Source organism: Gymnodraco acuticeps, unplaced genomic scaffold (genome assembly GCF_902827175.1).
Source record: "Gymnodraco acuticeps unplaced genomic scaffold, fGymAcu1.1, whole genome shotgun sequence".
NCBI lineage: Eukaryota > Metazoa > Chordata > Actinopteri > Perciformes > Bathydraconidae > Gymnodraco > Gymnodraco acuticeps.
In genome coordinates, this window is record NW_022989981.1 from 391,856 (window position 1) to 407,778 (window position 15,923).

The 15,923-nt window shown below is 42.4% G+C and overlaps 1 protein-coding gene across 1 annotated transcript in view; it reads left to right on the forward strand.

Annotated features, from left to right (window-relative positions):
• Nucleotides 1-15,923, forward strand: part of si:ch211-114c17.1 (pre-mRNA-processing factor 39) — a 29,699-nt gene that overhangs the window by 1,887 nt on the left and 11,889 nt on the right. The window contains 10 exon segments of the mRNA XM_034211873.1: nt 112-237; nt 358-476; nt 626-793; nt 1,071-1,251; nt 1,337-1,441; nt 1,662-1,779; nt 2,183-2,337; nt 2,710-2,724; nt 2,726-2,840; nt 3,274-3,545. Of these exon segments, the coding sequence (XP_034067764.1) occupies nt 112-237; nt 358-476; nt 626-793; nt 1,071-1,251; nt 1,337-1,441; nt 1,662-1,779; nt 2,183-2,337; nt 2,710-2,724; nt 2,726-2,840; nt 3,274-3,545 (1,374 nt within the window).

Consider the following 15,923-nt stretch of genomic DNA (forward strand, 5'->3'; position numbering starts at 1 on the left):
ATCATGTTTTGGTATTTTTTTTTAAGTCCCCATGACGTCACAAAACACTCGATCTCTGGAGGCTTGCTGTAGCCTCGCTTGACATTTAAACATTCTTCCTCTCCTGTTCAGAGTCACATGACAGCGTCTCGCAGAGCACTGGAGGCTTTCCTCGCTCGCTACCCGCTCTGCTACGGCTACTGGAAGAAGTACGCTGACCTGGAGCGCCGCGCAGGATACAACAACAAAGCAGAGGAGGTAAAACGGGAAAGAATATACTGTGCCTTGTTTTTCTTCCCCACAACTATGTAAATATGTGCTTTAAAAAAGTGTTTTCCACTGGTTCTTAAAAACTGATGTTGTGGTTTGTTGTGTCAGGTGTGTATTCAGGGTCTCCAGGTCATCCCTCTCAGTGTAGATCTGTGGATCCATTACATCAATCTGCTGTTGGGGACTCTGGACATGAACCTGCCCGAGTCCCCCGATCGGATTCGCAGGTACTCTCCTTTAAGACTTTGTTTTGACCTGTATTTTTGTTTTGTTTTTATTCTGTTTGAATGGAAATTGAAGATAAAATATCAGAATAAAGGGTCTGTTTGTGAGAGCTGTATTCATACCTTACTTATTGTCCGTTCTCAATCCCCAGTGTGTTCGAGGAGGGGGTTTCAGCGGCAGGTCTGGACTTCCACTCAGACCGGCTCTGGGATCTGTATGTGGAGTGGGAGAAGGAGCAGGGCAACATGAAGAACGCAGCAGCCGTCCTGGACCGAGTCCTCAGAGCCCCCACCCAGCTCTACAACACCCACTACGACAAGTACGACCACACACACACACACACACACACACACACACACACACACACACACACACACACACACACACATACACACAGGAGATTAATGTGTGTGTGCCTATTTAAACTGCTTCTACGAAAATCACAAGACAAAAGCATTGTTTGTTTCCTATTGTAATAATATTTTGTAATCTTGATCGAATATTCCCATTTTACTTGAACACTTGTTCACTCTTTTTCTTCTCCTATTAATCTCATTTTGTGTCTCGCTCCGTCCTCCTCTCCTGCCCACTTTCAGGTTAAAGGAACATTTGAACGGCCATGAGCCCAAAGACGTCCTCTCCCCGGAGGAGTACGAGGAGCTGAGGGCGTTCTGTCGTCAGACTCAGAAAGCAGAGCGAGCGGAGCAGGCTCAGGAGGAAGAGGAGGAGAGGCCGCCCGGGGAGGAAGAGCCCGCAACCCCCGAGGGCACAGACTCAGTGAGTAACACATCTACCGATTGAAACATGTATTCTTTAGTGATCGCAAAATAGATGAATTAAATATAATTTCTGCTCTCTTTAGGAGGAATTGATGCAGAAGATCAGGGAGCAGGTGCTGATTCGCAGGGACAACGTTTACCAGGACAACGAGGGAGAAGTCCGGAAGAGATGGAACTTTGAAGACGCTGTGAGTTTCTTTTTGTTCCCTTCCCTTCTCTCAAACTCGACTTTTGCTGTTTCTCCCTCACCATATTTTTTGTTTATTCATTCACGAAACAAAAAGCTTGATAACTGGTCAATCCAGGGGCTTGGTCATTTAAATGTTATGTGTTTTAGTAGTAAAAACGTTTAGCTTTTCTACAAGAGGTAAAAGAAGCCTAATCAATCGCTCTTTCTTTGTCCCACAGATCAAACGCCCCTACTTCCACGTGAAGCCCCTGGACCGCGTCCAGCTGAGAGCCTGGCACACCTACCTGGACTGGGAGATCGCTCAGCTGAACTCGGACACCAAAGACCCCCAACAAGGTGACCACATGCTGTCATATAATCCCAGCCCTTCTTCAGAGGGCCCAGATAAACCCCAAGTCAAAAAAACAGTTTTACTGGTCGAGCTACCTATTCAGCTAAAATGTTTTTAGAGATGTCTGACTACTCTCAGATATTAGGAAACTAGATTGAAACCGGCTTTCGATGCTCAAAGTAGCGTCATATTGTTTATATTATCTTGGGTAACAGGGTCATGATCTGTAGAAAGAGAAATCTCTTTTTGGGGCTTTAACTTGAAAACTCAGCAACTCACACCAAAACAATCTGGATTAATAGAAAGCAATCCAGGTAAGTGGAAGAATATGTATTTTTAATATTGTGGTCAAGTGTGTTTTTTATATTTGAAATATATTACTGTTTTGACGCCATTGTCTCTGCCTAGATCCAGACCAGGCGGACACAGAGGGGTCAGAGGTCACGGCAAAGCCTCAGGAAGAAACACAGGATACTGCGGTTTCTCGCAACGACTATAAGGTCCGCATCCTTTTCGAGCGATGTCTGATCGCCTGCGCTCTGTATGAGGAGTTCTGGATCAGGGTAAGGAGTAAATGTGTGTGTGTGTGTGTGGTGTGTGTGTGTGTGTGTGGTGTGTGTGTGTGTGTGTGTGTGTGGTGTGTGTGTGTGTGTGTGTGTGTGTGTGTGTGTGTGTGTGTGTGTGTGTGTGTGTGTGTGTGTGTGTGTGTGTGTGTGTGTGTGGTGTGTGTGTGTGTGTGTGTGTGTGTGTGGGTGTGTGTGTGTGTGTGTGTGTGGTGTGTGTGTGATTGATGTGGTGTGTGTGTGTGTGTGAGACCGTCTTAATAGAGAGAACATAGTGTGTGTGTTTCCTTGTGAGCCTACAAATTAGATGAGTAAGAGACATTTGGGTGTACATGTGATCTCTGTGTGACGTCGTCCTTGTGTGTCGTTCAGTACAACCAGTACCTGGGAGACGCAGAGTGTGGGACGAGGCGCGCGGCCCGTTCTGAGGCGAGCCTGTGAGGTCCACCTGGCGAACAAACCCAACATCCACTTGCAGTGGGCCACCTTCGAGGAGAGGCACGGTACGGCAAAACTCACATTTCCTCGTAAAACATTTGCAAAGCTCATTCTGGTGAAAACGTCATTGTTTACTGATTTATATAGTTTACAGACACTTTATAATCCCAAATAATGTCTTTGAAATCCTTTTTTCACTTCACCTACAGATGAACAGATTTTCTCATACATGGTGAAATTGGGTTTTTTATGTTGGACAGTCACGACCGCACTTTATGGAGTTTTAAAGCCTTTGTTGTTCAATAAGATAAGTTGATGACCATTTTGTTTACTCTACATCCCTCTTTTCAGTATGTTCATAGTTATTGAAAACTTTGTCGGATTATGTTTTTTTTTAAAAAGGATATTTGGAAGAGTTTAAATACATGATGCTTATTCTCAGTAATAGATTAAATATTGTCATATATCCTCCAAATAAAAACAAATTCTCTCTATCAGGCGACCTCACGGAGGCGCGCCGGGTGCTGGAGTCTCTGGAGAAATCGCTCCCGGGGTTGGCGGTGGTCCGTCTTCGCAGGGCGGCTCTGGAGAGGCGAGCGGGTCAGCTGGACCAATCAGAGGCCTTGTTGCGGGAGGCGGTGGAGGAGTCCAAAGAGAAGCCCACGTTACACGCTTTTTATTCCATCAAGCTGGCTCGCCTGCTGCTGAAGCTCGGCAGGAACCCAGACAGAGCCCGAGGAGTTCTGCAGGAGGCGCTGGAGATCAGTCCGGTGAGACAGTTAGCTACACCCACACGATTCAGATCATCACAGGCTTTACACACATCTCCGTTGATTCCACACAGATTCAGAGATCCTGATTTACTTCCATAAAACAATTTGCGTATTGGTGGTTGGAATGTATTGATTTGACGTTTTGGAATATACACACATTTCTACTGCAGTAGGCCTATTTTATTAATGGTACCAACCTGCTGATTTATTATATTCTAGCAGTCAGACTGAGTCATCACATTCATAAACATTGTCTCTGGAGATGTAGAACAGGCCTTTCCCTATCATTGAAGTAGTGGTAGTATTTGATAGGTTATTAACTGTTTCTACTGTTTTCAAGCAAAATGTGTGAAATCGTGCTGAATATGATCTAATTTCAGCTTTAAAAATGAGTGTTGCTGGATGTCTGTCCTTTACCATTTTCTTTTACCAAGTGATGCAAATTAGTCGCTTTTCGGCGCTTCCCGCTTTTTTAACGCTGATTTGGGTGACTTGTGTAATTCGTGGAGAACCGAAAAGTGAAAAACAGGTATAAAATACTATGACAGTAACAAAAAAAGTTGTTAAAAATAACAAGAATAGAGTTTAAAAGCAGAGTGATTTGTAAAATATCCAAAAAGAAAAATCTGCTTACAGTTCTGTTTCATCTGGGTGTTGAGAGATGTATCCATAGATCTCGTCATGTTGCTCTCAAAGTGCACCAGATTGATGCTTTTAACTTAAATATTTAAAAATAAAAATCTTCCCGCGGGAGCATGCCCCCGGACCCCCCTAGAGGGGGTTAGGTCCCCCCCACTTAAATCATGTTCACATGGATAGGAAACTAAATAAATTTGCACACATCTTGTGTCCATATCTTTCTGTTTTGGTGGTCATGCCACAACCGTGCACGTGCATGCGCGAGTCATGGTGAGATATCTGGATTAAGAGGTTACTTTTTCTTTGCACAGCATGAAAGAAAGGCCAAATTAATGGGCTGTGATTTTAGTTTTTTTAAGCAGAGGTTGAGTTCAATCATTTGTACGGCCCTTGGAGGATGTTGTAAAAATTGAAAGGAAAAAGGTTCCCCACCCCTGCTGTAAATAATAATATAAACCCTTGATTTATAACTTAACATCTCTGTCTCCTATTGATCTGAGTATATTATAAAGAATCGCGAGTTAATTGAAGCATTATAGCACAGGCCTTTGTCAGATGGTATTGTTACAAGCTGGCTCTGCTTGCAACATAAGGACAACAGTTCCACACCGGAGTTGCCCAAAACAATCATTTATTTTATCCAACACAGTGGTTACAACCAACAATAAAACAGAACAGAGGAGCGGTGTCCTGCTGCACCGAGCAGGGTAGCTGAGAGAGAGCAAGAGCCTGTTCTGCAGCCTTCTTATCTACTGGAATCAAGCGCCACAGGTGGGTCCCATCACTGCTGATTACAAGAAACACAGGTTACAGCAGCACCAACTGGTGGACAACCACAAGGTTGTCACACACCCCCCCCCCATAAAAGAAGTGTCCCCAAGCAACCCAGTCTCACAGCATTTCGTGTTCCCCAACACGATTTTTAATCTATTGATTCGTGTTCACCAACACGATTTGCCCCTTTTTTTCGTGTTGCACAGCACGATTTTAAAAGCAATGTATTTCTACTGCCTGCAGCACGTCTTTTTCTCCGGTCGGGTCGAGGAAGACCGGAAGCTGTGTGGTTCATAAAAACATGTTCTTACTCAATATCAAGCCACAGTTATTGCTTTTATTTGAAATTGTATAATTTCGGACTTTTGTTGCCGTCTGTGAGGAAAATAAATGGGGCTCAGAGCCTCAGAATACTGAAATCTGTATTTTTTAAATCTTTTTTTCCTTCTAATTTGTTATTCTTTTCAAAATAACACACTGTTATTTACTCACCAATAACACACAATAATCCTTGCTTTTATTTATTGGTTTAATTCCATAATCTCTGGCTTTTTTGGCTTCCGTCAGGAACTGAATTTCAAAATAAAAATAACCGGAAACAGACGTAGGCATTTCGAGCGATTACCCAAGATCCTCAGCTATGGTTTTAAGCTCGCTTATTGGATGTTTTAGCAGCAATGCATGCTGGGATTTGGTGTTTATATGATATGAAATCCGGAAAACATTTTAAAAGAATAAAATAATACTTAATTCCGAGCGCTCTTGCTTTTCTCTTTGAAAGTCATCACATAACGGCATTGTAATACACGGTTCGGCTGCATTGTATATTACAGATCTGCCGTAGTTCTTTATTTATAGAGCCCTGATGAGAAGACCTTTGGAAAAACTGAGAAAATGCCGCCGAAACTGAATAATTGACGTGGATCATAAATATATTCAACAATTAAACATCTTCAATTTCTCTTCACACAATACGTCTCCTTGCAGTATCAACACTAATTCGGCTGACTTTTACATTTGATCTAATTCACAGATAGGTTATATTTACACCATAACGGTGCACAGCTGATATAAAAGGACTGTAGTTTTTAAAGACATTACTGATTTTCTTTGAATGTAAGAATGTAAATACTGAGTCTGAAATAGTATAGCAATATGCTGTAAAATTATGTGAAAGCATGCATAAAACTACACATTTTCAGATGTTGTACGAAAACATAATAATAATAATAATAATAATTCATTTATTTTATATAGGCGCCTTTCAAGGCTCTCAAGGTCGCCGTACAAACACATAAAAAAACAAGATACACAATACCTAACACCAGCATAAGAAACATAAACAAGACAATGCAACAAATCAAATAAATAAAACAGAGGATGTGTGATGGATAATGATCAGGGTGGATATGCGAGTGTGAAGAGATGTGTTTTGAGGCGTGATTTGAAAATGGGGAGAGAGTCAGTGTTGCGGATGTCAGGTGGGAGGGAGTTCCAGAGGCGGGGTGCAGAGCGGCTGAAGGCTCTAGACCCCATGGTGGTTAAACGGAAGGGGGGTGCAGTGAGGCTGAGGGAAGCAGAAGACCTGAGAGTGCGGATGGGTGTGTTAATAGTGCAGGAGGTCGGAGAGGTACAGAGGAGTGAGGTTATGGATGGCCTTAAAGACCAGGAGCAGAATCTTAAAAACGATACAGGATTTGACGGGGAGCCAGTGAAGTTGCTGAAGAACAGGAGTGATGTGGTTAATGGAGGGGGTTCTGGTGATGATGCGGGCGGCAGAGTTCTGAACCAGTTGAAGTCTGTGGATGGATTTGAGAGGGAGACCAAAGAGAAGGGAGTTGCAGTAGGCGATGCGGGAAGTGACCAGGGTGTGAACAAGAATGGCGGTGGTCTTAGGGTTAAGGGACGGCCGGAGGTGGTTGATGTTGCGTAGATGGAAATAGGCAGACCGAGTGATATTACTGATGTGAGATTGAAAGTGTGCCGTCGAGGATGACACCCAGACTCTTAACCTGAGGGGAGGGGGAGACTGAAGAGTTGTCTATAGTAATTGAGAAACTGTCAGGTTTGGTTAGGGTGGATTTTGAGCCAATGAGGAGAACCTCGGTTTTACTGTCGTTAAGTTTGAGAAAGTTAGAGGAAAACCAGGATTTGATGTCCTGTAAGCAGTCAGACAGGGAGGATGGAGGGAGGATGGTGGTTGGTTTGGAGGACAAGTAGAGCTGGGTGTCATCCGCGTAACAATGAAAGTGGATGTTGTGTTTACGGAAGATATTGCCAAGAGGAAGTAAATAGATGATAAAAAGAAGAGGCCCCAGGACAGAGCCCTGGGGAACACCGGTTGTGACTGGAAGTGGCTGTGATTTGAAGGTTTTGAGTTGGATGAACTGAGTGCGGCCAGAGAGATATGATTTAAACCAGAGGAGGGGTGTGTCAGTGATCCCGATGGAGGTCAGTCTGTCAATGAGGATGCTGTGGGAAATGGTGTCAAAAGCTGCACTAAGATCAAGGAGGATGAGGATAGTTAGTAGTCCGGAGTCAGCTGCCATGAGGAGGTCGTTAGTGATTTTCACCAGTGCTGTTTCTGTGCTGTGATGGGGGCGGAAACCAGATTGAAAGTGTCCTACACTAATAATACAAAGTTATTATGGCTGTGTGTACCTTGTGTGCACCGCCTAGTGGTTAAAGCACGTTATTGAATTATTGTGTTTTATTTGATTAAAAAAATATTAAAAGTACATACTTTCATAGGAGGAAAGTATAAATATAGAATATAAAAAATCAAGAAGATACTATAAGTGATCTCTACAATAAAACAGTTTAGTGCAGAATGTACAAAGATATTAATAGGAGGTGCAAAACAGAAAAACGAATTAACCTTTATTTAAACATTAAATAACAGATTAAGGTCTTCTTTTAAATAAGAAAAAAACGTTGGGGGTATCTATCTACAGATAAATATGAAGCCTGACAAAGTACTTAACGTCTAATATATTGCTTTCCTGCAATGTTAACTATGTTGAAGCACTTATTTTAACTGATATTATACATATGAATTATACTCGTATGTATGTAGATAGAATAAGAAATGTGCAGAATATGACAGTTTAATGGTGGAGGTACACACATATTGATAGATGTCTTGTAATGCACTGTTGAGGAACCTGTGACCCAAGTGTTTCATTCATTGCATAACTACACCGTAGTTGTGTATATGATATGTCAATAAACCTTTGAAAATCTTGAAAGGGATGTGCAAAATAGCCATAATATACAGTCTTTAATTAACTATTAGTAGAGAATAACGAGTAATGAATATACTTTATTATACGTTTCCATTCATGTCAATTGCAGATACATGTTTAGTCTTCTCAAGCACCAACTATCAAATATCTCTCCTGATTGTTGGCACTTGACAATCACCTTACCTGAATTTTACTCAGGTGTAACTAAAGTCTGATTTAAGGGTTGTTTATATTTCACATAATTAATCAGAATCTGCAAAGTAACTCAAATAAATGCAGTGGAGTAAAAATACCAGGTTAACCTCTGAATTGTAGTGGAGTAGAATTACAAAGTAACAATGAGCTGTCATGTGGGTATTAATGCTGCGCATTATGGACACAAGCGATTTTCACCCATTTATTAATTATATGTTTTACATTTGATAACACCAATGTGTTTAATACTTGCAACTTCTAATTGTGGGGAAAACGTTCAGTAGAGACGTCCCATAGAACATTTTGCGAAACACAATAGCCAGCATGTTCTGGGGGGGGCGTTCGATTCCAGTTTTGGATAGTCTGGCGTGATTTCGTTCCATTTCACACAGCTGTTTGACGCTCTGCGTAACCTTACGGGGACTGTAGTCCTAAACGATAGCTGGGGATTATGGGTAGTGTAGTGTCTTCGGCCATCCTAAACTCAGAAATGTTGACAATCGCAATGATGCTCGAAATGTCCCTTATAGGCCTACGTCTGTTTCCGGTTATTTTTATTTTGAAATTCAGTTCCTGACGGACGCCAAAAAAGCCCGATATTATGGAATTAAACCAATAAATAAAAGCATTGTGTGTTATTGGTGAGTAAATAACAGTGTGTTATTTTGAAAAGAATAACAAATTAGAAGGAACAAAAGATTTAAAAATACAGATTTCCGTATCCTGAGGCTCTGAGCCCCATTTATTTTCCTCACAGACGGCAACAAAAGTCCGAAATTATACGATTTAAAAATAAAAGCAATAATTGTGGCTTGATATTGAGTAAGAACATGTTTTTATTAACCACACAGCTTCCGGTCTCCCACGACCCGACCGGAGAAAAAGACGTGGTGCAGGCAGTAGAAATACATTGCTTTTAAAATCGTGCTGTGCAACACGAAAAAAAGGGGCAAATCGTGTTGGTGAACACGAATCAATAGATTAAAAATCGTGTTGGGGAACACGAAATGCTGTGAGACTGGGTTGCCCCAAGACACTGAAACATCCAAACCAATAACAGAGCTTATACTTACAGCTACTACATGAAACTTATTTAATTTTTCCTTACAAAAATAGTTTATGTTTAAGTCACGCTCCAGGATAATTAGGGGAAACAAAGATTTTTTGAGATTGCTTCAAATAAAACCACCAAAAGATCTCCATCTACTCGCTGGTAGGAGAATATATGAAGATCTTAAAGTCCGTTACGAGAGTCAACTTCCATTTGTGTCATGTACTGAATGTCTGCTGAGGAATGGGAGCTTCCAAACCCGAGCGAACATGCAGGGCAGCTCAGACGAGGTATTTGAAGCTGTAGGTGGCGTCGCAGGATAACCTCGAGCCCTTTCATCGACAACACAGGTCCTGGCGGTGAGGCCTCTTCATGTTAATGTGCCGCAGCTTCTTCTCACAGTTGCAGGTAGTCTGAGAGCAGTCCTTGCAGAGGATGGGCTCCACCCTGTAGGGGTTAAACCCAACCTGACACTTCCCGGCAGAGCTGCTTGTAGTACACCTTACTGGTTCCAGAGATGCACCAAACATACGCACTCTCCTACCGGATGTTGCATTTCTTGCAGTGGAAAAAGCCATACCTCTGCTCCAGGAACTGAAAGCTGGACCCCTTTTTAGACCTGTGGAAAGTTGTCTTGAAGTCCTTCCCAGTGTCCTCTTCGCCACTGTCACCCTTCTCACATTCATGCCCTGACTCACTCAACGTGATCCACGGATTCGTCGGCTTCTCCTTCACTTTCATCTGCATAGCTGAGTTTCTTCCTGGAGATTCTGCGGTCAAACACAGGGGAGTAGATTGACACAGGCCGCAGGAAGCGCATGTGGCTCACCGGTGTAGTGCAGTACGGGGCCTTCCCCTCTGCTTTAACCAGCCCCGGGCTCTTGGGGGACTTTGACAGGGGCACTCCCTCTGAGCAGAACAGCGTTTTAGGACCCAGCGAGCACTGCACTTTTTTATCTTGTGCTTTATAGGTCTGGGCTCGTGTTACTGCACAAGCTGGAACTACCTTTGTCAGCTTCTTCTCAGGGTCAGCAAGCTCGCCCCTCACTGGCTTAGAGGACACCACTGGTGAAAGAGGCACATCAGGCCACACTCTGCCGCCAGCCAAATAATTTCCGAGGATGACTGCCACTCCCGGAACAGGCAAAGATGGCCGGACTCCCATGGCAACCTCACCCTGCCGTAAATCACAGGACAACACCAACCGATGCTTTGGAGCAGACAACTGCATCCCCATTCCCTTGAACAATACACCACTTCCAGTATCCGTTACCGAGGAAAATGGAAGAACGCCCTCAGTTATGTATGAATCGATAGCACCTGTGTCTCTCAGTATCTTAACAAGGAATTTAGTTTCACTTCCTTGCAAAGACACATAACCCTCTCTTATGAAAGGGGCATACCCTGGATCAATTTAATCTGCCAACTGGGAGGGGCGAGGTTTCACCTCTTGCAGGGCTGGTCCGTAGTTAGAAACCGCAGCAGCAACTGGTTGTGGGGTAGTATAGAGTTTAACCCGCAGCTATAGCCTCATCCCTAGCAACCTTGTGGGGAGAAGCTGCAAGGGCAACAGGCCTGGGAAACTGAACATTTTGGAGTCCCTTGGTTTTTGCAAGTACTGGGCAAGTACTTAGATCTACTTTACATCTGGGGTCACCAGACCAGTTATTTCTGCTCCCCCAGTCAAATTTCTCCCCTGAATGAATCTTGTGTGTTAACGTGTATTCATCAGCTAACACCCCGGCGTCTGTTACATTTTTAACCTTATTCTCATTCAGGTACGTAGCAACGCGTTCTGGAAGAATATCTTTTAATTGTTCAAGAAGGAACAGTTCCCTCAAATCATTAAGATTTACTATTTCGGAAGCCATGACCCACCGATTAAATTTCATCGTCAGCTCCCGAACAAGTTCCACATAGGTCTGTCCTTCTGACTTCCTTAGCTTCCTGAACTTCTGACGGTAGGCCTCAGGCACCAACTCATAAGCTTTTAGCACTGCAGTCTTTACCCTTAAGTAATCTTCACTGTCAGCCATACTTAAAGGGATAGTGGAAATGGAACCTCAAATAGTTTCGTTTTAACTTATATACAAGCATAATTACGTACCAAAACAATCACACCTGATTAAAAAAATATAATAATTGCCTTACGCATGTTAGAAGCACTTTATTGCAGCTTCCCCGAAGTTTTTTAGAAACGAAATGTTCGACTCAGCCAAACCGGAAGTGACGAAAACTTAGGAAGACGATACGATAACAAACCATGGCGTCTATGCAGAATGAACGTGGAAAGGCAAATATACCAGACAAAGAAGAAGGATTGTACGAGGTATCCAGTGATGATAGCGAGTCAGAAACATCCTCTCGGCTTTCCTACGAAAATGTCGTTTTAGTAACTGAATCTGAATCCGGTTCAGTAAGCGACGATGGTGACAATATTGAGCCAGACGATGGACCATTACGTCCTTATTTGTTCGAGCCCGAGCCCGAGGTGATGGTTCCCCAGATAGCAAAAAGTCATTGAATCAACATTGAGATATGGTCACGCTGAAGATTGTGTTCAACATTGAAGTCAGACATTGAAACAATAGTGAATGTGCTCGTTATGATCAGCATTGAATTTTCAACCAATCCCAACAATGAATCAACCTCAATTCAATTATGATATGATCAACATTGAAAGAATGTAGAATTGGATCAACATTGATTCAACTATATTATGCATTGCATTATACATTGAAACAATGTTATTATCAGATTGCAAAAAGTCATTGAATCAACATTGAGATATTGTCATGCTGAAGATTGCAATTGATGTCGGACATTGAAAATAAACTAAAATTAACAAACAAAAAAAGAGCCCATTACTTATTCAGTTATTTATTCAGATTCAATGATATGAACATCTTTAACATCTTTTGTCCACAAGCACGAAAAACATTGTCTCTTAAGGTCCCATGTCATGCTTTCCTGGTTATCACCCGTCCCCTTGTGTTATGTAGCTTTTTCTGCATGTAAACGGTCTGCAGAGTCACAAACCCTCAAAGTACACCCTGTAGCGAGTAAAACTAACAAAGAAGACCTGTCTATGCTGCCCCAGAACTTCTTCCTCAGTAAAGTGACGTAACGGGCATAGTGGTGTGACACACACACACTCTCACTCAGCCTTATCTTTTCTCATCCGTGGCTGTGAGTGTGTGCTCAGGCTGAGTTCCTCTGTGTCTCGCAGACCCCACGCAGCAACCAGGAAACAACACCAGTAATCCAGCTCACACTGTCTGCTCCTCGAGCCGAGCAGCGAGCCCCGCAACATCCCGCCAACACGGTACCCAGACCCCACGCAGCATTCTCATCAGTTTGTCATTACTGGTGTCATTTTCTGGTTGCTAACACCATTGTAACACATAATCACTGAGGTTCACCACCGTTACAGCTGTACATCAGCGAGACACAGGAACTCAGCCTGAGCACACAGACACACACTCACAGCCAGGCTGTGTGTGTAAATCCACGGAGCCGCAGCTGAGAAAAGATAAGGCTGAGTGTGTGTTACGCCACTATGCCCGTTACGTCACTTTACTCAGGAAGAAGTTCTGGGGCAGCATAGACAGGTCTTTTCTGTGTTAGAGTTTTACTCGCTACAGGGTGTACTTTGAGGGTTTCTGACTCTGCAGACCATTTACATGCAGAAAAAGCTACATAACAACAAGGGGACGGGTAATAACCGGGAAAGCATGACATGGGACCTTTAAGTGGAGGAAGCTCCTTAGAGACAATGATCTGGCCATCAACTGTAGTTCAAATTATATTTGCTCTGAAACTCCAGATGACATAAAAACCTGGCAACTGCAAACAGGGTTGTCATACTCGGTGGAAAGGCAGTCTTAACTATAAACTCAGATCTATAAGACCCCAGTTCAACATGAACGAAAACACCCCAACTTTAAACAATGTCCGTTTAACTATTTTTTCCTTGGTACACCGCCATTCCTCTCTGGTGCGTAACGTAGCCACTTCTGCACTCCAACCCTGAATGTCAATTCCGTCAGCCTGCGGTCAAATTGACGAGCAGCAGCTGAAAAAAAAGAAGTTACATTTTTTGTTTATTGAAATAATAAGAAGAAGAAAGCTGCAATGGATGCGTTCCAGTGTGTACTGTTTAGTGTACTAGGTTTTCAGGCGGCCTTAATTGAGCAATTCACCCATCAACCACATCTTCATATAATTGATTCACACTATTACTCATTTCTGTCTACTCGCTCTGTGTCTCAGAGGACGGTAGTGGACAGTTCAGAAACGTGCCCATCAGTGACATCATCAATGGTCATTTCCAATTAGCTAGGAATAATGCCACTGGTAGGCAGGTTTCTGAAATGTCCACAGCCCACCTTTGAGATGCAGAGCGAGTAGACAGAAATGCTGCCATCCTATTATGAGCATTAATGAGGACCACTTATATGAAGATAAGGATAAGAATGGATGCATTTTGCATCCATTCTTATCAACTTGAGAAAGAAATGTAAAAGACTTATGAATTAAATTCAATATTTGCCAAATCTGTTGTAAAGTAGTAAACCTAGTATTTTGAGGTGCAGGCTCACCAAACATGCAGTCCTTTATCAGCGTGTCCTTGAAGGCCCTCTTCTCTCCCTTTCCCACCCAGTTGAAGATGCAGGCTAGACTGTTTGTCATGGCAGCGGATAGCATTCGCCGGATCATATTTTCCGAGTTGGTCCCTCCGACTAATGCCAGGCGGGTAATCTTAACAGACGAGAGAAAATGATTAGTGTGCTACAGTGTACTATGTAAATAGACATCTTCTCATTTATAAATAAATACAAATGTAATGAATTTGAACACATTTGTATTACCTCTAAGGAAGAAATAAGACCACTACTGTGTCCAAACTAATCGACAAACAATGCCAACAACCAAATTGGCAATCCTAAGAAATTGTCAAATATTGATTAAGAAAAATATTATCGTGATTCGCGAGGCGTATTTTTACAATATTTCTGTCAAACACACATCCAAGTGAAAAAGAAATGTAATGCATCCACTCCTACAATTCCAGACATAAGCCCTTAAGATTTCAAACAAGAAATGTAAGACTTTTAAAACTTATAAGGATCCACAGGATACCTGCAAATGCATACAGAAAATATTAGAAGCCTCGACAGAATATAGAGAAAATGCTTTGTGTAAAAATTGTTCACCATCTTTCGACGGACTGCTTCCTCCCTCAAAGCAGCTTCAGTCTCATCAAACTTCTCCTCGTTGGTGAGTGGAAGCATTATGGGGAAGTTGTCTTCTTGTGACTCTGGTCCAGCTCCATGAATGTTTAGTTTAGCAAGTTCCGTCTTTATAAAGTTAATGTCACGTGAGATCTGCTTCACCTCCATACATAGCTCGGTAAGCATCTTCGTGGTTCTCATGGCAGCAATGTCTTGAAAAATAAAAAAATAAAGGTTTTAATTTACATTTCAAGGATAGATTTTTAATTTCCAATAATTTAGAATGACACTAAGTAACTCATTGATAAGTGTTTGCCAACAGTAACCATTAAAGCTGCACTATGTAACTTTCCTATTTACCCTGGATTTGAACACAGGTCTCCAGCACAACTGCTGAAATATTTACCACTGAGTTTATAAAGTCATAATTTTTGTCAAACCAAGGTCATGTCTCACCTAGATAAAGGATCTAAATGTCTCAATAGAAGAGCAGGGAGACCAAAATCAACCACCCCAATTTTAAGTTATATTGTATTAACACTACCATACAGATTGGACAAAATAACATTGTAATCACAAAAAGGTTACATAGTGCAGGTTTAAGTGCTTACATTTTAAGCCTTAACACCATGACAAAAAACATGAAAAGATGGGAAAGTCACAAGGGATAGGTTTCTCAATTCAGAAGGCATCAGTACGGTTAAGAACCTGCTCAGAAAATGATACTTGCCTTTCAACACTCGGCTTGATTCCTCTCCATATAATCTCCCCCGTGGTGTTTCTGGAGCTGAAGGGGGTGGGATGGGTGCTGCGGGGTCAGGTGAGCCAAGCCCAGTGCGCTGAAGTCAGCTAATCTTGAGCCATGTGCATAGCTGGCACCGCCGTCTAAAAGACAAGACACCATTATTAATTGTTTATAAGTAAGCCATGAGAACCATTGGCCCATAGGAGCCGATATCCTGTTTCCGCAGCATGATGTACAAGTACACCCCCTGGACATGATGCTAGTATGTCGCAAGGACTTAACCCAATCCAACCTTTGATACTGAGTGCCAAGCAGGGAGATATCGGGTACCATTTTTAACAGTCATTGGTATGACTCGGTCGGCGATCAAACTCACAACCTCCCAATCTCAGGGCGGACACTAACCACGAGGCCACTGAGCTGCTATTCATTCTTTATATTGAACATGAATTTGGGAATTTTCCAAAAAAAAAAACATTTAAGATGAGAAAT